The following is a 25,544-nucleotide window of genomic DNA, read 5'->3' as shown; positions in this document are numbered from 1 at the left end:
GATAAAAGTCAAATAAATGAGGACTCGATCTTTGTATTCCAGAAGAGTTTGTTGATGAGGAAATGGGAGCATTGTGATGGGAATACTATGAAACAAATGAAAGAAACACAGGGGCAATTCTATAACTTGGCGCCTCTGTTTAAGTGCGCCAATTCCGTGTGATAAGCGCCAATTCTATAATGGCATCTGTGCACCAAGACGCTGTTATATTAGCATAAAGCCAATTTGATGCAGCTACATTTAGGCCTGAGTGTTTATACCAGGTGAATGGCAGTTGTATTCTATAAGTTACAGAAGTTACCTGGGCTGATGTTCAGACCAGTGTCCTGGGTAGCTTGGCTGATAAAGTTAAGACAGCCTTTTTACTGTCCTATCCTGATCCACTTACCCGGTTAGTGGAAAGAATATTGCCACTAACAAGGTAAATTGTAGCACTGCCAAGACAATGCTGTGGCAGTTCGGATCCACAGAATTTTAGTGGAGATTGGGTGGCAACACCGGTAATTGGTGAAGCCCTGATCATGACTTAATAGATATGGATGGGCTGGAGTGTAAACTTTAAGGGGCTGCAACGTTAGCTTCAGACCTTTTAGTACAAGAACAGTGCTGGGCAGACTGAGAATGGCAAGGACAAATCAAACTTGGGTATACATGTATAAGTTGGGGACACACCCATGATGCTCCCATGCTCTGCCTACATGCATGCCCCCCCCCCCCCCCCCCGCAGTTACACACTAAGGGGTTCTTTTACTAAGCTGCAGGGGTTCTTTTACTAAGCTGCAGTAGGCCTACTGTGGGCTGGTAAAAAGGCACAACCACGGGACGTGCTGAGGTATCCATTGGTAGTTTGGGCAGCAGCACATGCTAAGCCCTCAGTAAAAAATATTTTTTATTTTTTGCCACAGAAGGCATTTCAGGGGGCAGAGAGTAGGCATGCCTGTGCTAATTAGGTGGCAGGGGCACATTACCACGTGTTACCTGATTTGCGCAGGAGTAGCGTGGAAGCCCTTACCGCCTCCTAAATAGGTGGCAGCAAGGGCTCCTGATGGTAGTGGCCACCCACTAATGAGGAAATTATCACGTGGCCGTTTAAAAAAAAAAAAACAACCGTGGCTATTTTTCTGCCATACTAGAAAGTGGCCGAAGCGTGTGGCAAACCCACGTGCTAACCACAGCGCCAGCCACTTTCTAGTACGCCTTAGTAAAAGGACCCCTAAGACACTTGCACACTACGTTCAAGCTTATGCACATATGGCAAAAAACTTCAGGAAATGCAGTTTGATAGCAGGATATCCCAAAAAACAAAGTCTCTCAAAAAACTGAAGATATATCAAGAGATATTTATTAACAAAATTCTTTATTTTACCATATCTTATATAATTAAAGGTTCCTACACTTATCCTCCAATTAACTTCAAATTTTGCTCCGTTGTGTCCAAATTCAAAGCAACCTTTTTAGATGAAGAATTTAAAGCACCTTATATAAATTCTCTGATATTGAAACCAGCCTTCAAAGAATCTTTATAATCTGCTGCAAAACCCCAACTTACGGGACCCGTTTTGCCATGAAAATGACTTTTTCAGGGTTGTTGGATATTCTGAACCGCACCATTTTTGAACCAGTTGCCTGACTCATGACCGTATACTGAGCACTTGAAATTTATGTGCCTGTGGTAAAATAAAGAATTTTATTAATACATATCTCTTGATCTTACTTTAATTTTTTGAGAGACCTTTGTTTTTTGGGTTATGCACATATGGCACAAGTAACTGCAGGAGCCCAGTTATAGAATTACCTGGCACTGGCAGCCACTTCTACTCAATGAGTATTTTCTTGTATCTTACCAGAGTACTCAAATAGCCTAATGTAGTGCTTCTCAACCCAATCCTTGAGACACACCTAGAGGGGCATAATCGAAATGGGCTGCCCATCTCCGGGAACATCTACGAGAAGGGATGGTCCGAACCGTATTTTCAAAAAAGATGGGTGTCCATCTTTCGTTTCGAAAATACGGTTTTTAAGGACCAAATCCCATGGATTTGGTCCTGAGATGGGCGGTTGGTTTTTTTTAGCAATAATGGAAACTACAAACGCCCAGCTCAGAAACGTCCTAATCCAAGCCATTTGGTCGTGGGAGGGACAACTGTACAACAGTACCATAGCTCTTAGGGGTGAAGGGGGCAACTACATGTGGGTTTTAGAGGCCTCCCATTTACCACCACAAGTGTTACAGGTAGGGGGGGATGGGCCTGGGTCTGCCTGCCTGAAGTGCACTGCAGTACCCACTAAAAGTGCTCCAGGGACAGGACTTGCTGCTGTATAACCTTGCCACACCAGTTGACACCTGAAGACTAATCTCTCCGAAAACGTCCTTTATTGGAATAACCACATTTACTCACAGTTAACTGTGGTAAAATAAAGAATTTTATTAATACATATCTCTTGATCTTACTTTAATTTTTTGAGAGACCTTTGTTTTTTGGGTTATGCACATATGGCACAAGTAACTGCAGGAGCCCAGTTATAGAATTACCTGGCACTGGCAGCCACTTCTACTCAATGAGTATTTTCTTGTATCTTACCAGAGTACTCAAATAGCCTAATGTAGTGCTTCTCAACCCAATCCTTGAGACACACCTAGAGGGGCATAATCGAAATGGGCTGCCCATCTCCGGGAACATCTACGAGAAGGGATGGTCCGAACCGTATTTTCAAAAAAGATGGGTGTCCATCTTTCGTTTCGAAAATACGGTTTTTAAGGACCAAATCCCATGGATTTGGTCCTGAGATGGGCGGTTGGTTTTTTTTAGCAATAATGGAAACTACAAACGCCCAGCTCAGAAACGTCCTAATCCAAGCCATTTGGTCGTGGGAGGGACAACTGTACAACAGTACCATAGCTCTTAGGGGTGAAGGGGGCAACTACATGTGGGTTTTAGAGGCCTCCCATTTACCACCACAAGTGTTACAGGTAGGGGGGGATGGGCCTGGGTCTGCCTGCCTGAAGTGCACTGCAGTACCCACTAAAAGTGCTCCAGGGACAGGACTTGCTGCTGTATAACCTTGCCACACCAGTTGACACCTGAAGACTAATCTCTCCGAAAACGTCCTTTATTGGAATAACCACATTTACTCACAGTTAACTGCAGATCAGAGGTTGTGCCCCACTGGCAAAGAGTCTCCCTGGTACTGAGATTAGCAATAGGTCAGAGCTGGCAGAATGCTGTACAATGCCCTCTTTCAGCAACATTCAAGGTAAGAACTAAGTTCAGTAACGTGGCTAACACATGAAAGGGATCTAAAACTGTCTTACAAAAATGGCCACTACCTCATGGACTACCAGAAACAAAACAGGGCACACTCTGACCCAGTAAGCAGGGGGAAAAGCACCATGGGAGTAGAGCCTACCAACTACCAACATCGTGAGCATTTGCCACAAGCTAGTGGAATCACGGAGCCCAATACCCTACACCCACCACAATGCATTGCTGATGTGACTCTGCAGTGCGCATAACAGAAAAGGTGTCACAGGTGTCACACTCACCCGAGAGCCACATCAGAACCAGGGAAAGGCTGTCACAGGATAGAACACATTCTGCTGTCATGGAGGTGGGTATGGCATTTGAGGCTGGCATAGAGGTTGGAAAAAAAGTTTTTTAAAGTGGGTTTTTTTTTTGGTGGGAGGGGGTTAGTGACCACTGGGGGAGTCAGGAGAGGTGATTCCCCAATTCCCTCCGGTGGTCATCTGGTCAGTTGGGGCACTTTTTTGGAACTTGGACGTGAAAAAAAAGAGTCCAAATAAAGAGGACCAAATTCTCGTCAAAAACGCCCTTCTTGTTTCGATTATCAGCTGAAGACACCCATCTCTCCTCAGCCAATAACCACGCCCCAGTCCCCCCTTTGCCACGCCTCTGACACCCCCCCATGATCTTTATTTGTCTCCGCGACGGAGTGCAGTTGAAGACGACCAAAATCGGCTTTCGATTATACCGATTTGGTCACCCACGGGAGAAAGACACCTATCTCCCGATTTGGGTCAAAATATGGGTGTCTTTCACTTTCGATTATGAGGCGGCTAGTCTCATCAGGTTTTCAGGATATCCACAATGAATATGCATGAGATAGATTTACATACCATGGAGGAAGTACATGCAAACCTCACGCATATTCATGAGCTATCATTTTTGGTAGTGAATGTGTGTATTTATGAGTGTGTAGTTGTAAAGAAATGTGGGACAAGGACTGAATCAGTGCATTTTCCACTCCTATCTATTGGATATTCTGAAAACCCTATGGGGCTAGGTGTGCCTCAAGGACTGCGTTAAGAAGCACTGGCCTAATGGTTAGCTCAGTGAGAACTTGAAGGGGGGGGAGAACCTAGTTTGATTCCCACTGCAGCTCCTTGTGACCCTGGGCAAGTCACTTAATCCTCCATTTTTTGGACTATTTGTTTTGTTGTTGGAGTTTGGGGCTGTATATATGTATTTTAGTGTGTATATTGTTTGCTTATATTTTGTATTTTAATTATTTCTGTTTTATTGTACCCCTCCTTGGCTAAAGGTGGGATATAAATAATAAACCTACTGCCTCAGGTACAAAACATACCCTCCTATTTACCAAGCAGCTGCCGCGCAGCAATGCTGACACAGCCCATTCAAAGTGAATGGGCTGTGTTGGCATTAGCTCACAAGCAGCCACTAGTGTGGCTTAGTAAACATGGGGGGATAGATTGTAAGCCCTCTAGGCGGCAGAGAAAGTACCTGTTTGTAATATGTAAACTGCTTTGATTGTACCACAGAAAGATGGTATTATCAAGAATCAAAGAAATTAGGCTTGCTTTTCTGAAGTAGGCTGTGAAAACTGGAAGGGTGTTTATTGCTATTCTGCACGCTGTTTTAGATTCTTCAATACGTAATTTTTCAATTTCTATGTTGTATTTCTTATCTTTTCATTAGTTTTTATGCTTTAATTTCTTTAGGGCTGCATTTTGATTTAAATATGTAATTGCAAATAAAGATATGTTATTTGTTTTTTTCCCACTGCAGCATCTTGTGATTCTGGGCAATGGAGGTTAAGTGAGTCGCCCAGAGTCACAAGGAGCTGCAGTAGGAATAAATAAATAACATACCATTAATCATGGTAAGAATTTTAATTGAAATGCAGCCCTAAAATAAATAAATTTGATTTATAGGAAAATAGAAACTAATTTATAAATTAGATAAGTATAAACTAATACCAATACTGTATATTGATTAAACAGTGAGGAGGTCTTTTACAAAGGCACACTAGCATTTTAACTTGTGGTAAACACTAGAGGCGCCCATAGGAATATATGGGCGTCTCTAGCATTTAGCGCACTCTTATTTTTAGCACACGCTAAAAATGCTAGTGTGCCTTTGTAAAAGGACCCCTGATAGAGGGCCAGGAGTAAATAAAACTGAAAATGGGAATTACGTTTAGAAAGAAGTCTCACTATGGGCCCTGTTTACTAAGGTGCATTAGTGTTTTTCGCGCGCCTACACTTAGCGCATATGCTAACCATGTAGGCGCCTATAGGGATATTGAAGGCACGTACATGGTTAACATGTGTTAAAAACGTTAACGCACCTATAATGCTGCTTAGTAAACAGGGCCCTATGTCATATACTTGAACAAAGTAGTTATAGAAAGTGCCGTATTGGACCCTAGATGAATTTTTTCTCCGATACCTTAAACAACTGAAACATTATGAAATGATAGAAAACTGTAATGGCAATGAAGGTGTCCATGTGTTTATTTTCAGTAAGACCTTTTTTGCTATAGGATTTTATTGCATCTGTTTCTCCCACATAATAGGCGTAAACTCATTTCAAAAAGTGAAGAACTACTTCATCAAAAAGTGAAAGAAAAAACTGGTTCAAGATCAGCTGTGAACTAGACGGTGACCCAGTAAGGGAGCTGATGGTAGAGTTAAATTCTAGCCAGCTGAAGCTTCTGCATGAATTCTTCCTTATGTCTTTTTTTTTTTTTTTTGTAGCACTGCAACATAGGAAAGGCTGGATGAAGTTTCTTTTAATAAAGTGACCACATGTACTTACGCCACTATGTTTTTCCCATTTATTTTCTGATGTTACTGTCTTAGGGCCTCTTTAACAAAACCACGCTAGTGATTCCTGCGCGGCAATGCCAATGAAGCCCATTCAAAGCGAATTGGCTTTGTCAGCATTGCCGCACCAGGCTTGCTAGTGCGGTTTGGTAAAAGTGGTCCTTAATGTTCTCCTGCTCTTTTATTGAGGATTGTGGGAGATTGTTAAATGTATTGGACTGATAGCAGAGAGCTATCATTTTTGGTACTGAATGTGTGTATTTATGAGTGTGTAGTTGTAAAGGTATATGAGACAAGGACTGAGTCAGTGAATTTTCCACTCCTATTTATATATTGGGATTTATTAACTGCCTTTATGAAGAGAAATAATCCAAGGTGGTGTGCAGCAGGTTCAATTTAACATAACACAATTTTGTTAACAACATAACAATAGTAAAATGGCCAAGCATAAGCATAAATACAATAAATGAGGTAAACGTGGAGATGGCAAATTGAATCCTGGTAACAGAACTAACATGATACAGTATCAAAAATATAAACATTTAACATTTAACAGCACTTTAAAACAGTCATATAACAGAAATATGATAGGCTCACCCTTTATTGGCTTCCATTTAGGGAGTGGGGCCTGGGGGCAGAGCGTGGGCCTTGGTAATGTACTACTGCTGCTGCTGCCACTGATCCAGCCCTATCAGTGATTTGAAATGTTCTTTGTGGCCCTTCTCATAAAAACTTTGGAGATCACTGCTCTAAATCAGTGTTTCCCAAGTCCAGTCCTGGAGTACCTCTTGCCAGTCAGGTTTTCAGAATATCCACAATGAGTGGAGGAGTGGCCTAGTGGTTAGGGTGGTGGACTCTGGTCCTGGGGAACTGAGGAAGTGAGTTTGATTCCCACTTCAGGCACAGGCAGCTCCTTGTGACTCTGGGCAAGTCACTTAACCCTCCATTGCCCCAGGTACAATTAAGTACTTATGTATAATATGTAAGCCGCATTGAGCCTGCCATGAGTGGGAAAGCGCGGGGTACAAATGTAACAAAAAAAAAAAAAAGCATGAAAGAGATTTGCATAGAATGGAGGCAGTGTATGCAAATCAAGTTCATGCATATTCATTCAGGATATCCTGAAAACCTGACTGGCAGAAGGTTCTCCAGGACGGACTTGGGAAACAGTGCTCTAAATCATTGATTCTTGACTTAGCGCATAAGCACATAAGCACCGCCATACTGGGAAAGACCAATGGTCCATCAAGCCCAGCATCCTGTCTCTTACTTTTCCACATAGCTGGGTACCTCTGGATAAGCACCTGACAGTCATTCCCCATCACTCCTACCAAGATCTTTGTTCACACTTAAGAGCTCAGAGTGGGGGTCTTCCTTCCTCATGAAAATAGACCCACTCTGCTTCTGGACCTCTCAGGAATAGCTATTTATAGTGAAATGCCAGAGGCTGACCACAGGGCTCCCTGAACCCACTTCAGGAACTCCAAGATAGGAGGCTTGCATCCTTCCTCTTCAGTTCCTTGTCTGTGTGGGTGTCTCTCTCTGTCAGCTCCAAATCCCTCTGACCAGAAAATTCTCAAGCTTCTTTCACTAATACTCCAGTCTGTGCCATTGCAGGCACTCCAAGAGGGAAATATTATAACAAAATTTCAGTCCACTCACTATATTGACAAACAGACTGGAGGTAATTTTATAAATCATTTGTTCGTATAAAACGCTGTTTTATGCATGTAAAGGGGTTTGTATAAAACTGCTTCATGCTTAAAATTATGTGCAATGCAAATAGGGGTGTGCTTGTAGTAACTTTAGAGTGGGTGTATTCAGGGTTGGAGTTTGAGTGGAGCACAAGCAGAGTGGCAAATTGCACACATTTTTAAAATACGTTTGTATTTTACCTGCTAACATTTACACTTTTTCCTGAGCAGGCAGAAATGTCCGCACATTCAATGTAGACACAGTTTCTGCTAGTATTTTTTAAATTGATTTTCCATAACTATACAATACAACAATAAAGAAAAATACTTGAAATATTCCAAGTTATAATAATTCAATAAGGAAAAATTATAATTAACTGCTAGTCCACATCTAGGAAACCGTAGGGAAGTGATAAGCAAGATGAGAAACCAAAAAAAATGCAAAGAAAAAAAATTGCTATCTAAACCGATCAAGCAAATACTAATGTATATACTTCACTAAAACTCAAAAACCATAATAGAAAACTTATCCAGAAAAAAATTGGTTTATCTGAAATAAAAGATTCTAAACGTGAAAGATCTACAAAAAGTATATCTATTGTTCCGTAAGTGTATCAAGCGCTTACTTGGAAATTTAAGGAAAAAAGTTGATCCCACAGCTACAGCCTTTGGCTTCAGCTTGAGGAATTGTTTTCTGTGAAGCTGACTCTGTCTGGACACATCTGGGAACATATAGAAAAATAAAGTTAAAGTTAGAGGTTTTTTTCAATTTCAGAGGAAGATAAATTTCAGAGGAAAATTTAACCAAAAGAGTAGTTCTCTTTGCTATCAAATCCTGTGAAGATTCCAGAAACTGAAAAAGATCTAAACTATCTACCGGGGTAGACACAATCTGATCCATTTCACCCTCTTCTCTAATCTAGACAGCACTTCTCTGAATATAATATATACTCTCAATAAAGTCTCTGCATGAGGGTATTGTAGAATATTCTTCAAATACATTTTTAGAAGCTCCAATGGAGCCAGATAATGAGGATCAGGCAACTACCTTTGACAGCAGAAAAAGATGTAGATTGTAAGGTAGCCACATTTGCTCAGCCTTTGGAAGGGCTGTCTCCATTTTCTTAAGTCTCTGATCCAACTCATTCATCTTAACGGAACTTTCTTGAGAGAATTTACATAATAAAGGAATAGTCCCCTGAACCAATTGTTCAATTTTCTTAGCAACTTGCTGTATATCTTAAAGTGAACTTTACCAGTTGGTATAGCACCTTCCTGGGATAAATCAGAGGAAATTTGAACTGCTCTAGGCAAGGGAGAATAAGTTCCCTGTACAATGGTAGTAACAGAAAATTTTTCAGTAATAACAGTTAAAGGTTGGGCAGAATCCACACCCAATGGAGAGGGATCATTACCAACCAAAGATGTCATACCTGTTTGAGGAAGTGCAGTATGTTCAACAGAGAAGAAAGAAGCCTCACCAGGGGAGGAGGTACTCAATGCTCCTGATGGTGTCAATGCTGCAACAGAAATCAGATGCTGATCCATCAGGCCTCAAGCCACAGAGAGTCCAACACCTCCACCCTGAAAGCTTTGAGCTTTCCTATTCTTACCCATTCTGGGAAAGATACTCTCCTAGCCCTGCTCCTTCTCCTCCAGGTTTCAAAGGGGCTCCAAAGGGGTGAGGCCTGCCTGACATACACCAGTGGGCACACAGCCACAGGTCATGAACCACGGAAGAGTCCCAATGTTAAAGGACTTCAAGACCCAACACCCACGTCAGAAAGGATAGTCTCCAAAATGCCTGCTCAGATGTAAAACAGGTCCTCGATCCATGGATCCCTGCAGCTCCAGCATACTGTGGCAGAGTCCTGATGTTAAGGGACTTCAAGACCCAATTTCTGCTAGTATTTTATAAATACATATAGGTATCTATGTGCCTTCATAAAATACATACCTTCCTGCCAATTAACTTAAGCAATCTGTTATAAAATTACCTTTCACATGTCTTCTGCTGAGAGGATTATAAATCTTAGCCAAAGGCACCATTAGATCATCCATTTTAGTATTCACTTTCCCAAGGTTCTCTTTCAGTGCATGTTTCATTTTACCCCCATTCTGTTCACCTGCATTATTCACCACCACCATACCTCATTGGCTGCCTACTCAAGTTTGTTCTTGCTTCACAGTTTTGAATAACCTTTCCATTACATGAATTTACTTTTCATTACATTATACCTCTTTCCCTCCCATTGATTTCCTCTTAAATATAAGAGTCATCAAAAATCCAAACTAGAGATAAACTTATAAATTTTTAATATGAGAAAAATAATCATGAATAATAAACATTTAATGACCTTCTACTAACCTCATTCCTTAACTCTGCCAGTAGCAGAATTACATTTGAAATGCAAGAAGCATTACTATTCTAAGAAGAAATGTGGTCTTACCTGCTAATTTTCTTTCTTTGACTCCTACCAGACTAGTCTAGAACCAATGGGTTATGGAAGAGGCGGGGAGCATGCATTTGTACCTGGACTGCGCTGGAGGTGAGCCTTGTCCTGGATCCAACTGCTGGCCCGCTGATGTCATCAGTGTGGGTCCAGCATCGGGAATAAAGATAAGCTGTCTCCTGCAGTGAGTGGAAGAGGAGGGGAACTTGTGTTTGTAGCAGGATGGTGTTGGAGGAGCCCAAAGAGCCTCCATGGGCCACCAGATCCAACTGGTGGCCTGATATCATCAGTGCGGATCTGGCATTGGGAATAAAGATCAACTGTCTTCTCTGGCACAGACACAGGGCATGGCCAAAGGGGTACGCCAGGCCCCTTGTGAGCCCCTATGTAGCTTCAGTGGTTGTTTCTCTATGGACTTCTGTCATTGAGTAGGTACTGTTGTGGGTTTTACTTTATTATGAGGATGCAGATAGCCAAATTAAAACATCTTATAGCAAGCACCCTTACTACTTCAGGTCCGATTGAGAGACATTTAATACCTCTTAGTAAGACTACTCTTTCTTACTGACTCCAGTGTTTCCTAGAGTTTAGGAACTAGGCAATCCCCTGCCCCCCCCCCCCCCAATTCCTCCCTATGTACACCCTAATGGGGGTTTATCCCAAGAAGGTTTTTCCCTTAATAGGGAGACTTTACAACAGTCACCACCACAGTCATCTTTAGCTGCTGTCCCTTTGAAGGCCGTTAATTTCCTAAGAAAGCTCTGACAGTGAAAGTTGAGGCTTCAAAGATAACTTTATTTGATGTTTGGAAAGTGGTGAAGAGTACTGAAGCAATTGCTGCAAGTTCTGGTCCAACAACTCTGTGTTTTTTTCTGAGCAGTTGTTCTCTAAAATGGATTATCTGGATTGCAAAATTCAACAGTTAGAAGCTTCTGTTAAGAAATTGGACTCTCAAATTGGTTTACTACAACAAACAGGAACATATGGAATTAAGGATAGTTTAACTTTGCATAGAAAATGAGAAATGTTGTATAACCAAGTTAAAGCTACTAATCTAAGATTTTTTAACTTTCCAGTCTGTTCATTATTATCTGCAGAGATATTGTTGAGAAAATATTTTATTGAAGTCTTGGCTTTATCTAATGCTGATAAGATAGCTATAAATAAATATTATTTTGTCTCACCTAGAATGTAAACCACACTGAACCATGGAAAGTGGATATTAGCAGTATACAAGAATTGAATTGAATTTGCCTAAGAAAGTTCTTAGGAGAGGACAAGATGTGATGGAACCTGAGGTTTTGTCTGCTAGAGATGATTTGTTTAATTTAAATTCCTTTTAAAATACTACTCAGGACAATATTACATCACAATCCACTATTGGTTTCTTTCTCTTCTAAAGCTGGTAAGGTTATGATTTTGAAAAATTACTTTATGTTGAAATCTGTGTATTGAACTTGGAAGTCAAACAATAACATGTACAACTATCAAGATCATTGGCCCTAAGAAAAATTGAATAACATTTCAAGCACATTTTATATTAAAGAAATCCTCCCCCTGTATATAATATTGAACCTCTGATTTGTATTGATTTCCATAACACATTCACTAAACATTAAATATTTGATAAATACAATGAAGATGATAATGTGTTCTCTGAAACCAATAAGCAGGCTGACCCCCTCCATTCCATCTATCAGACCCTGCTCAAAAATACTCAAAACTTAACAACAATAATAAACAAGTGTCTATGCTTATAGTTCCCCACTGTCTATGACCAGCAAGGGAAAGGCAATAACCCCTCCTCAACAACTAAAAAACTAAAGGTGGACAAAGCCATGGGACCGGATGGGATCCACCCCCAGGATACTGAGAGAGCTCAGAGAGGTTCTGGCGGGTCCTCTTAAAGATTTGTTTAATAAATCCTTAGAAATGGGAGAGGTTCCGAGGGATTGGAGAACGGCGGAGGTGGTCCCTCTTCACAAAAGTGGTGATAGGGAAGAAGCCGGAAACTACAGGCCGGTAAGCCTCACTTCAATTATTGGAAAAGTAATGGAAGCAATGCTGAAGGAAAGGATAGTGAATTTCCTGGAAGAAAATGAGTTGCAAGATCCAGGACAACATGGTTTTACCAAAGGTAAATTGTGCCAAATGAATCTCATTGAATTCTTTGATTGGGTGACTGGAGAATTGAACTGTGGACGTGCTATAGACATAATCTACTTAGATTTCAGCAAGGCTTTTGACACGGTTCCCCACAGGAGGCTCTTAAATAAACTGGATGGGCTGAAGATAGGACCCAAAGTGGTGAACTGGATTAGGAACTGGTTGACGGACAGGCGCCAGAGGGTGGTGGTGAATGGAGTTCGCTCAGAGGAGGGAAAGGTGAGTAGTGGAGTGCCTCAGGGATCGGTGCTGGGGCCGATTCTGTTCAATATATTTGTGAGTGACATTGCCGAAGGGTTAGAAGGTAAAGTTTGCCTATTTGCGGATGATACTAAGATTTATAACACAGTGGACACCCCGGAGGGAGTGGAAAACATGAAAAAGGATCTGAAAAAGCTAGAAGAATGGTCAAAGGTTTGGCAATTAAAATTCAATGCGAAGAAATGCAAAGTGATGCACTTAGGGAGTAGAAATCCAAGAGAGGCGTATGTGTTAGGCGGTGAGAGTCTGCTAGGTACGGATGGGGAGAGGGATCTTGGGGTGATAGTATCTGAGGATCTGAAGGCGATGAAACAGTGTGACAAGGCGGTGGCCGTAGCTAGAAGGTTACTAGGCTGTATAGAGAGAGGTGTGACCAGCAGAAGAAAAGAGGTGTTGATGCCAGGGCCGTGCCTAGGGTCTCTGGTGCCCCCCTGCAGACTATCGGTTGGCGCCCCCCCCCACCCCCCCACCCCCGTCCAGCAGAGCAGGAACAGAAGGGAGCAGGCAAGTAAGCCGGACCTCAGGAAAAAATAGCACTGTATGTATCCCTCATTAATAAGTCTCTGACTCTAAAGTTTAGCAATTTCATTAAAGCAAAATGTATTTTCACATATCACATCCTATCCAAGGAGTATGTTTTATATATGTCACCCGTCTGTGGTAAAACTTCACACAGTATCAAAATACCTCTAATATGTAGTCGTGCCAGCCAAGGAAACTAACTGTGCTCAGCTCACAAGAGACAGAGTGAACATAAAATAAAACTTCATCCTTAAAAGATAATATCGGATGAATGCATGAAGGTGAATATGAATTCCTGTGAATGGAATCAGTTTGATTTACAATAAATCCAGATACTACTCCCTCATATATATAACAAAAAAGTATTTAAGTGGAATGGAATTATTTGACTGTACTGGTAAACAGAAAGAAATACTTTATTGCATTCTAATCTCCTTTGCACCAAAGGATATAATTCAGATCAAACATTTATCTCTGATCAACTATCTCAGATCAAATATTTATTTCAGATCAAATATTAAGGTTTCCTTGCTTACAGTCACTTAAATCTACCTAGCCTTTTGCCCTCCATACATCAATAATTGAACATTTACAATCATCTCTAAATTTTTAATTGTTTTTTTTGTAATCTTCTCTTTTGTTCCATATACTTTACCATTGTTATTTGATCATGTCTTTGTAATAATTACCAATCTGTCTTGGAGATATATTATGCAAATCCCAATTCCTAGTATTAAGAGGGTTGAAGTTGAAGCTCTGATCCCTACCAATCAGGAGATATAATTTCATATATACTATTGCTATTTATGTAAATTGGCTTTTCATTATTGAACCCTTCTGGTTTCCCTTTTGCTTTTGCACTTAATTAGCACTGTTTTCTCCATGTTTACATTGTCTTTCATGTCTATTCAATTCACCCTGACTATGCCCACTAAGATATAGCAATGTATCATTCAGGCATACAGTTATTTTGCTTATTCCTTTGCCAGCCTCTGGCTCTTGATGGACTGATTATGATGGTGTATGCCTAGAATAAAGACATGGAAAGATCCAAGTTTGTACACCACAAGTACGTCTTCAAGATCTATCCAGGCCCAAATGATGTTAGATCCCCCAAGGTTGTGGCAATAATCTTTACATCTTGCAAACTACTGGACCACAAGTTTTGGGTCCATGTGAAAGATATACAGATTTACTCAGCCGCAGAACCAGATGTTACAAGCCTAACCATCTCAAGACCGGCAACTTCCTTCAGCAAGCCAGCCTGAAAACCCAGCCCTGTTAGATCTTCCAGATCTCCGTCCAGATTCTTCAGCGCTTCCACCGCCTCAACCATGATCGATGAAAGAGAATTTAGAACTGATACTTAATTTGAAAATTACTGTTGCTGTTTATGGACATTATAGATTCATATTTTGTTTTATTTTCAATTTAGCAGTAATCCTGTCTAGATATTGAAAAGGTTTTATTTTTATTTTCCTATTATTTCCTTTATTGTTCTAATTGTTTTTCTAAGAGTTTCCCTGTTATTTCTGTATAATTAAGATATAATCAGTATATAACCAAAGAATTTTTGATTGATAGCAATGTATATATAGTCACATAGATAAGAATAAGATAAAACCTGCATATTAAAAGGTTGAAGAAAAATAATATTATAGTAACTATAAGTTTTAGTAGGATTGACATAATTGAAGTGCTGCCAAGATGATAATTTCAAACAGAAAACGAAACAAATTGTACCAGTTGACCTTAAGACTCAGATAATTTTATGGCCTCATAGAATACCTTCTGGAACGGATGGTACCAAGGTACGTTAACCCTGGTGTCACCCTATGGGATAGGGTGAAGAGGGGAATGTTAATATATGGCCTGGCTTTAAGGCTACCACTGGAATAGTGATGGCCAAAGCTATGCAGCCTAAAACAACTGAAAAAGTACTGACTAGGCCAAACAACAAGTAAATGATTTAATATTTGAGAATCTGCAAAAAGCAGGTCTGAACAATGAGTCCTGCCACAAATTGGTACAATTTTTAAATCAAATACAGCACCTGTAATGAAAGAATGATGGATCAGATGAATAAAATGGAGCTTATTAGTTTTGTATAAAATGATACAGAGGTCATACAGAGTTCATAAGATGGTGTGAAAAGTATTGCAATAGGGAGATGTGAAACTGTTATCTCAACGCTTCCCAAAACATGTTGATATTACCGGGAAGTGTGCCAATCTGTAGAAATAGATAAGAGCTGGAGGAGTTGGGTACATCAGACCGCAGACCGCATGGGAAAGTATGATCTCAGAACTTGAGAAAGATTAGGAGCAAGGTTTCTCACCATTTACTTCTATGGAGAGGTTTGTGTATAAAAGAGGGGAGATTTTGCCTTAGCTTTGGAGTCCTCCCCAACGCTTCTCTCAGACGGCAGGGCGCTGTGCAGATGAACTCAGAATCTGTCTGATGTCTGTATTTGTATCAACTTGAAGACTTGTCTTTGGGTAAGGAATAAAATGTACCTATCTATCTAAACCTATCTCTGTCTCTATTTTTATGGATTCTATCTTCTCTTTACCTAACATTTAGCCTACAAGGTAGATCACATACAAGTGACACTCAGTTTTGGACAGGAAGCAGTAATTATGGGAATTAGTTTTCCATTACGGCTCCTGATGCCGTCCCAGAACAGACCCCCTTGTGACTGGGTGCCAATGAAGGTCAGAGCTACTATACAGAACCAGTTATATGAAATAAGAACCTTTAGTCCCCCGTGTGAAAGAGTCAGAAGGAGGTCTACAAGAGGGGGCATTTATAACACTTTATATAGCTTATAGGATTTAAACACTCTTAAACTGAAATTCACCCTTTTCTATTCTTCATAAACTTCAAGTAATCCTGAAATATTCAGATCCTTTTCTCACTAGAGAAACTTCAATCACCACCAATCTCTTTTCACTTATATTTTCTCATTTACCACAATCAGGCACTCTTTTATAACTTCAGTCAACAAACACAGGAAGTCACAGCTGGATGTCTCTCTTGGCAAAGGACAGCTCTCACTCTGTTCACTTCCCCGGGCAGATTTCTTAACAGAGGCTGATCATCCAATCAGAGAGCTCTATTTGAATGCAGATTAACATACAGACACTCATGGGAATGTTTAGTGAAAAACACCGGACTAATTTGCATATGATTTAAACAAATCTGAGCATATGACAACCAAGTACAGACTCCCAGCACCTGAATTCTGCAATTAGATTTAAGGCAAATACTTTTAAAACTTATTTTTAGCACTTTTAAAATTTCAGGTTCTCTTTAATTTGAATGCTGTTTCAAGCTCTGAAACTCACCCTGACTGAGGAGCTAGCCACAAACGGAAGCATAAATAGCAATCTGGTTGTATTCTCACGTAACTTGAAGAGTGTGCGTGCCTCAATTAATACTGCTCCTTTGCATGAAAAGGGGAGGGCAGCGGAGATAGGAGAATCACAAGTTCAGGTGAAAGATTTTGCAATTGAGCAGACGGCAGGGCAGTGGCGCCCCCCTGTGGTGCTTACCGCATCAGCACGGCCCTTGTTGATGCCCCTGTACAAGTCGTTGGTAAGGCCCCACCTGGAGTATTGTGTTCAGCTTTGGAGGCCGTATCTTGCTAAGGATGTAAAAAGAATTGAAGCGGTGCAAAGAAAAGCTATGAGGATGGTATGGGATTTGCGTTACAAGACGTATGAGGAGAGACTTGCAGACCTGAACATGTATACCCTGGAGGAAAGGAGGAACAGGGGTGATATGATACAGACGTTCAAATATTTGAAAGGTATTAATCCGCAAACGAACCTTTTCCGGAGATGGGAAGACGGTAGAACGAGAGGGCATGAAATGAGATTGAAGGGGGGCAGACTCAAGAAGAATGTCAGGAAGTATTTTTTCACGGAGAGGGTGGTGGATGCTTGGAATGCCCTCCCGCGGGAGGTGGTGGAGATGAAAACGGTAATGGAATTCAAACATGCGTGGGATAAACATATAGGAATCCTGTGCAGAAGGAAGGGATCCTCAGGAGCTTAGCCTAGAATGGGTGGCAGAGCTGGTGGTTGGGAGGCGGGGCTAGTGCTGGGCAGACTTATACGGTCTGTGCCGGGGCTGGTGGTTGGGAGGCGGGACTAGTGCTGGGCAGACTTATACGGTCTGTGCCGGGGCTGGTGGCTGGGTGGCGGGGATAGTGCTGGGCAGACTTATATGGTCTGTGCCAGAGCCGGTGGTGGGAGGCAGGGTTGGTGGTTGGGAGGCGGGGATAGGGCTGGACAGACTTATATGGTCTGTGCCCTGAAGAGGACAGTACAAATAAAAAAGTAGCACATATGAATTGATCTTCTTGGGCAGACTGGATGGACCATGCAGGTCTTTTTCTGCCGTCATCTACTATGTTACTATGTGACTCCTCTAAATCCCCAGTCAATCCAGAGGCTCTTTATCAAATGAACTACAGAGACTCCCTCTTCCCCCTAAGTCTACTACAAAAGGGAGTATAAAACATAAACCTCAGGCAATGAGGTGATTTCCCTGTCAAATTGCTAAATAAAAGTAGGAAAAATGGACTCGTATCTCCCCACTTTGCAATACCTCTAATATCCTGAAGAGAAAAAAATAAATTTATTAACTTGCTACCCACTCTGTCCTAAAAATCCCATCAGATCAAGATCCTTTCTATTGAGGCCATCAAAGACAGTTAAGTGTTAAGCTTCTGGCTCTAGGCAGCAAAGAGTGAATCTATGGGTCCCATATTAAGAGAAAACGTCTTGTGCCTGAAAGACAACCAGGCTCTATTTCTTTCCAGTAACATGAGATTATGGAATCTACTATGCCAGCTCCAAAAGGAAGGGATATCAGTGCTAAGCCACATGCTAAGAATTCCTTTTTTTCTGAGTATCCCAGCTTTTTGTATAAGTAAATGACCCCCCTACCCTGTACTTTAATTTAATAAGCGTTCCAAATAGTGAACCGCTGCTCTCCAAAAACGTTGTGTCATGGACATGTCCAGAAAGCATGATAAAGAGTTACTGTCCTGATGGCATTTTTGACAAAGCGGGGTATGAATCTCTCCCAACTAAAATAGTTGACCATGAGTTATATAAGCTCGGTATAAGGGGGAGTCACGTGATGCTGTAGAGGGAGTGAGACGTGTTCTCAGGCTCTCTTAGGCCCCAACACCTCCTAATTCATCGTTAAAACCTCAAATCAAGCGAAAACAGGACGGGAGACAAAAGAACACGCAGCGAAGGCAGCGCATAGCAGATGGACAAATTTATAGAAACATCGGGAAAAGTAATGGCGAGCAGAGGACAAAAAAAGGATAAGGAGAAGGCCAAAAGCGCGGAAAGCGCGGCAGAAACAAAACAAGCGCCGGAAAACCCCGTGTTCTCATTGGAGCAACTATCGCAACTTACAGCGGCGGTGGAGAAGGCAATGGAGCCGAGATGGGAGCGGTTGGAGGGGCGGCTAGCAAACATGGAGACGCTGCTGGGAGAGACGGTGCAAAGAGCGACGGAGCTGGAGAGCAGGGTCTCGGCGCTAGAGGATGCAGGGGCACCGGCAGCTCAAAAACTGGAGCGAGCGCTGGAAAAGATTGACAAAATGGCGTCGGCCTTAGACGACCTAGAGAATAGGTCAAGGAGAGCAAACCTCAGAATCATCGGCGTCCCCGAATCAGTGGGAGACGGTGTACTGTGCACCAAAATAGAAAAATGGCTAAAAGAAGAATTTGCGCTCTCGGATCACGCGGGCCCGCTTTGTCTAGAGCGGATCCATCGCGTGGGCAGGAAACAAGAAGGGAGACAGGCTCCGAGAGCAGTCATCTTAAAAGTACATAATTATTTGCACAAAGTGGAAATCTTGCAGGGATACCGGATGAAAAGGGATTCTACTCAATACGAAGGACACACAATCAGAATATTTCAGGACTATTCGGCACAGTTGCAGGGAAGGAGGAGAAACTTTACCCCGTTGTGCAAGAAACTACACGAGGCCCGCATTCAATTCATGCTGATTTACCCAGCTATCCTCAAGATCAAGCATGAGGGCCGATGGAGGTCTTTTGAGGAAGTGGCAGGGGCCTCAGCGTTTATAAATGAGATAGAGAATACTGCAAATCATGTTCAAGCTAGTAACAACGCTAAATGAAGTTCCTGTGCATAGGTATGATACAGAAAATGTAAAAATGTTATGTTTTCAGCACACTGAGGGTTGAAATACCTTATAGCAGTAAGGGGTGAAATCTGGGTACCTTGGAAAAGTTACAGAGGTGGGGGGGCCACTGGCATTGAAGTGACTCTAGGTCTGTAGAAATATGGACCCAGAACTACAGTTGAACAGGGAGGGGCAGGGAGGGGAGGGGGGAGGGGGGGAAAGGGGGAGTAGATGGGAAGAAATAGGGAGCAGAATCTCAAAACAACGTGGCACCTTATATGAAGTGAACACAAGGCAGGGAAGTCAAAGTCAGAACGTAGGGGGGGAACTAGGTGAGCTGGATAGCTGGGCACAGCAAAGCTCTGGGGGGGAGGCTGGGCGCCCCTGGGGCAACATAATGAGAGAACTGGCAGAGAAACAAAGTATAACTCCTGGTTAAGAAGCAGAGAGGAGAGGTAAGGGTGGTCTCCTGGAATGTTTGCGGGATTACGTCCCCAATAAAGAGAACTAAGATTTTAGATGCCCTGAAACGACAGGGGGCCCAAATTGCTTGTGTTCAGGAGACCAGGCTCTCACAAGAGGAAAGCGAAAAACTGAAAAGGCAATGGGTAGGAGAGGTACACTGTTCCCCAGCAAAAGGTAGAAAGGGAGGGGTGGCAATTTTAATCCATAAAGCTCTAGCTTGCCAAGTTACACCGCTGTTTAAAGATACAGAAGGGAAATATGTGGGGGTTAAACTCAAGTTACAAGGTAGGGACCGGCTCTTGATAGCTGTTTATGCACCTACAGGATCCAATAAGGCTTTTTACTCGCAGCTGCTGGCTAAATGTCAACAGTACCCAGAACTGCCCATAATAGTAGCAGGAGACATGAATCAGGTCTTTGATCTGGAAATGGATCGCTCTGGGTCTAGTCACAAAGGGACATCTTCAGGCCCCTCATTGTTGGAATCTTTCTGTAGGTTAGCGGGGCTGGTAGATGCGTGGCGGTTGATGAATCTGGAAGAGAGGGACTACACACACATCTCAAGGGCCCACAGGACCCACTCTAGATTAGATTATATTCTCATCTCGCAGGAACTCTTTAGTCAAGTGCAAGGGGCAAAAATAGGGTCGGAGGGTCCCTCAGACCATGCAATGATTTGGGTGGATTTTGAAGCGCAGCCATACTACAGAGCCCAGGGGAACTGGAGGTTCCCAGCTTATCTCTATCATTCGGCAGACTTTAAGAAGTATCTGCTTGAAAAGTGGGAGGACTACTGTACATTCAATGCGCAGCACACAGAGGACCCAGTGCTCTTCTGGGCAGCGGCAAAGGCAGTCATACGGGGCCACATAATTGCATATGTCAGTCAGCGTAATCGCCGCATTGCAAAAGGCATTATAGACAGAGAACGTCAGCTCAGAGAAGCAAAGCGACGACATATAAGGTCACCCACTACAGGGAACTATGAAACGCTGTTGGTGGCACGAGCAGCTCTGAATGAGTTGTTGCATGAACGAACGACTCGCTCCCTAATATACAGAAAATACAAGATGTATAAATATGGAGACATAGCAGGGGGGCGCTTGGCAAGGATGGTGAAAGGGGCTCGTGGATCCCACTTTATTGTGGCAATTAAAAATAACATGGGGCAGGTGAAGACTAGAACTGAAGAAATAGCTGAAACACTCTGGAGTCATTTCGCAGCACTATACCAAAGGGGGGAGGGGAATTCAGAGGCAATAAGAACCTATTTGAGAAACTCGGGGATACCACAACTCACTGCGGAAGAGACGGCAGGGCTAAACGAACCGATAACTGCTAAGGAAATCCAGAAGGCTATCAAGGCATTAAAGCTATACTCGGCGCCTGGGCCAGATGGCTATTCGGGTGAATTTTATAAATTATTGGGGAATCAGTTGATAGGACCGCTATGGGAATATTACACCGAAGTGATAGAACAAGAGACCCTACCCCCACAGGCGAACACAGCTCTAATCAGTCTGATACCGAAGGGAGGGAGAGATTTGATGAGCCCTGGGTCGTACAGGCCGATATCACTGATTAATGTAGACCTAAAAATCTTGTCACGATTATTAGCAGACAGATTGGCTCCCTTGCTGCCCAGGCTGATCCATGATAGTCAGGTGGGCTTTGTCAGAGGGCGGCAGTCAGTGCTTAATGTGCGTAAACTATTAGCGACTGTGATTCATGCAACGGTAGAAGGGGAGGGTGGTCTTATAGCCAGTCTGGACGCAGAGCGTGCCTTTGACAGGGTGCTCTGGCCCTTCATGTTCGAAACTTTGCAGTGGGTAGGAATAACGGGGTGGTTTTTGCAGGCCATAAGAACGTTATATTCATCACCAAAGGCAATGCTCATAATTAATGGGGTCAGGACTCGTGAGATAGATATAGAGTGTGGGACTCGACAGGGCTGCCCCCTGTCCCCTCTCTTGTTTGTGCTCTCATTGGAACCATTGTTGTGCAGGGTGCGGGCAGAGGAGGGAATAGAGGGAATAAAAATCCAAGGGGCAGTAACAAAAATTCTTGCCTATGCAGACGATCTATTGCTGCTGTTGGATGAAGGCCACTCATCACTGAATTGTTTATTAGAGGTGCTGCAGACATATGGGAACCTGTCAGGCTTTAAACTTAACCTCACAAAATCGCAGGGGCTGCCATTGGGGAAAGGAACAAGGGACAGTTGGAAAGGGGGATTTCCACTGGAATGGGCAGAAGGGAATATTAAATATCTAGGAGTCCGGGTGTCAGGGGACCTGGCTACACTGTACAAGCTAAATGTAATTCCAATGCTGATGGAAACCCGGCGGCTTCTGCAACTCTGGGGCGCCTACCCCATTTCGTTAATGGGTCGAATAGCGCTGGTTAACATGTTGATAGCGCCTAAGTGGCTTTATCTATTTCAAATGTTGCCACTGTTCATGCGGAGGAGGGAGGAGAGGAAGCTAAATAAACAGATTCAGGAATTCCTGTGGAGGGGCCGGCGTCCCAGATTGCCAATAACGGTGCTGCAGAAGCCCAGGGCCCATGGGGGAATGGGGTTGTTGAATGTAAGGTACTTAGGAGTGTCCTGTATACTAAGACACATCAGAGACTGGCTGGCTGGTACGCAACACTTCACGCCAACTGCAATAGAGACAATACTGTCTCCCAGGGAACACCTGGGATGGCTGCTGCACACCACGGGGAGGAGGCCGCAGCTGGAGATCAGGAAAAATCCATTCGTCAACTCAGCGCGGGAAGCATGGAGATGGTTGTGTAGGCGACACAGATTCTCGCCGGCAGCGACGCCCTTTCTGCCACTAAAACATAATCCGGATTTCCCGGTGGGAACCTCTTCTAGAACATTTGAGGAATGGCACACGCGAGGGATTTTATATCTTTATCAGATACTGGATGAGGAAGGACAACTTAAGAGTCAGGCTGAACTGCAGCGAGAGTTTGGGCTGCAGAGGGTCGACTCCCTTGCATATTTGCAAGTGAGACATTATATACACTCATTGGGCTGGATGAACCTATGCGAGGACGTGCAGGAGGTTATAAGCTCGGCATTGACTTTGGGAGCGCAGAATGTGGTGCCATTGAGATTCTTTCATAGAAACCTCCTGGACTCAACAGAGGACATAGACTACAGAGGCTATGCAAAAAAGTGGACGACAGACCTTAAAGAGGAAGTGACAGAGACGCTGTTTGCAGGATTCCTGAATAGTATACGGAAAAGTGCCACGTTCCCCCGTGATTGGGAGTTGCAGTACAGGTTTGCACTGAGACTTTATGTGGCGCCTAACCGAGCATACCAGGCAAAGTTCGGAGCCTCAGGGGCATGTTTGAAATGTGGCCAAGATCCAGCTACATTGAGCCATATGTTTTGGACATGTCCGCAGGTGCAGAGCTTCTGGAGAGCGGTGATAGGAGCTACTGAGAAGTATTGGAACTGTACAGTGCCTGTACAACCCTTGCTATTATTCGAGGACTTTAAAAACGTGGGCCGCCGAGTTGCGGGCTTGAAGGGATTTTACAAAGAATGATGTTGCAGGGGAAAAGAGTACTACTGACAAACTGGAGAGAGAGTGCAAGACCAACTTTGGCCCAATGGAGGGTACAGATGATAGAGATGTTGAAACTAGAAAGGCGTGGAGTACAAGACTTTGACACAGAAGCGGGTAAACACCTGACAAGTATTTGGAGTAACTTTTGGGACACTCTGCAGCCAGCAGCCAGGAAGAGACTACTTAATTGCTAATTAGATATGTGAGACTTTGGGCAGACCCTGCAATGCCTAGGAAGCCACTAAACTGAGGAGTAGAGGAGGGAGGGTGGGAGGGAGGGGTGAGAAGAGAAGGGATAGAAGGGAGGGGGGAGGGACAGGGATTGTTGGGGTAATATAAGTTGTTAAAGAAATAATCAGACAATAAGTTGAAAGTAGTAGTTATCAGAAGTTAACATGCGGTAATACCTTGAGTTGTGATATGACTACAGTACATGAATGTATTTTGTTTAATAAAAAGATTTAAACATAAGCTCGGTATAAGACCCGAAACTGACATGCTCTCAAATCTGCATTAACCACAATTTCAGGTATTTGTGACACCAATTTAATGAAATTGATATCCCCCATTGGCATACCTAAATCAGCCTCCCATTTCTTCACTAATGGTTCCACTACTTTCTGAGGCATAATGCCTAACAAAATCTGGTGTAATTCAGAAGCTGAAAAGCAATCCTCCCTAACTGATGTTAAAAATTCTCTGAGCTTGCAACCATGTCTAGAACTCAATGTGTCTACCTCTAAAGAGGAAACATAATGATATAATTGACGATTTGCAAAAATATCCTTCGGATGGACCAGGGTACCTGCCCTCAAATTCCATAACTGACGTATTGTGCCATCCTCCCTTAAGACATGTTTTAATCTTTTAATGCCATGCGCTTCCCAAGAAAGAAATGTTCCATTATCCATGCCCAGGTAAAGCATGGCATTGCCTTGAATAGGTAAAAGATCAGAGACTGTCAAATGGATTTGCCAGTATCTAGTCAGCTCCCTCCAGAGCTCTCTCAACAGGCACAGTAAAATACTATTTCTCAAATGTGTTGGGATTTGAGCAAGTGGTGCCTGTAAAAGAAAGTTAAAGTGCCAAAGATCAAAATAGTCCCTCTCTAACTGCAACGGAGTATAGTTATAAAGATCAAGCATCGGTCTGTTAGGTGATACAACACACATGCCTGATTATATTTTTTTAGATCTGGGAGACCCATTCCCCCCCCCCCCCCTGGTACCAGGAACCCAATAACATTTGCAGTGCCACTTTTGGCTTTTTCCCCCTCCAGCAAAACTTAGAAAATAAATGGTATAATAGCAGCAGCATAATCAAAACAGAAGTACGCCCATCTTCCGACACAAATCGGGAGATGGGTGTCCTTCTCTCAGGGTCGCCCAAATCAGCATAATCGAAAGTTCATGGGGGCGTGTCGGAAGTGTAGCGAAAGCGGGACATGGGCATCCTGGGCCGATAATGGAAAAAATATGGGAGTCCCTGATGAGCATTTGGCCAACTTTACTTGGTCCAATTTTTTTCACGACCAAGCCTCAAAAAGGTGCCCGAACTGACCAGATGACCACAGGAGGGAATTGGGGATGATCTCCCCTTACTCCCCCAGTGGTCACCAACTGCCTCCCACCTGAAAAAAAAATTAAAAACATGTTTTTCCAGCCTCTATGCCAGCCTCAAATGTCATACCCAGCTCCATGACAGCAGTATGCAGGTCCCTGGAGCAGTTTTTAGTGGGTGCAATGTACTTCAGGCAGGCAGACCCAGGCCCATCCCTCCCTACCTGTTACACTTGTGGTGGTAAATGGGAGCCCTCCAAAACCTACCTGAAACCCACTGTACCCACATGTAGGTGCCCCCCTTCACCCCTTAGGGCTATGGTAGTGGTGTAAAGTTGTGGGGAGTGAGTTTGGAGGGGTTGGGGGGCTCAGCACCCAAGGTAAGGGAGCTATGCACCTGAGAGCAATTTCTGAAGTCCACTGCAGTGCCCCCTAGGGTGCCCGGTTGGTGTCCTGGCATGTGAGGGGGACCAGTGCACTATGAATGCTGGCTCCTCCCATGACCAAAGGGCTTGCATTTGGTCGTTTCTGAGATGGGCGTCCTTGGTTTCCATTATCGGTGAAAACCGAGGTCG

At 43.1% G+C, this 25,544-nt stretch overlaps 1 protein-coding gene across 2 annotated transcripts in view; it reads left to right on the top strand.

The window, feature by feature from the left end:
* FLACC1 (flagellum associated containing coiled-coil domains 1) overlaps positions 1–6,054 on the top strand; it is a 114,243-nt gene extending 108,189 nt beyond the window's left edge. For both annotated transcript variants that reach the window (XM_030209620.1, XM_030209619.1), the window contains one exon: positions 5,836–6,054. In XM_030209620.1, coding sequence (XP_030065480.1) covers positions 5,836–5,917 — 82 coding nt within the window. In that variant the 3' untranslated portion in view covers positions 5,918–6,054. The remainder of the gene's footprint in view (positions 1–5,835) is intronic.
* Positions 6,055–25,544: the final 19,490 nt, after the last annotated feature.

The sequence above is a fragment of the Microcaecilia unicolor genome, chromosome 7, assembly GCF_901765095.1.
Source record: "Microcaecilia unicolor chromosome 7, aMicUni1.1, whole genome shotgun sequence".
In the NCBI taxonomy this organism is placed as follows: domain Eukaryota; kingdom Metazoa; phylum Chordata; class Amphibia; order Gymnophiona; family Siphonopidae; genus Microcaecilia; species Microcaecilia unicolor.
This window is presented reverse-complemented; position numbering and strand designations above follow the sequence as displayed.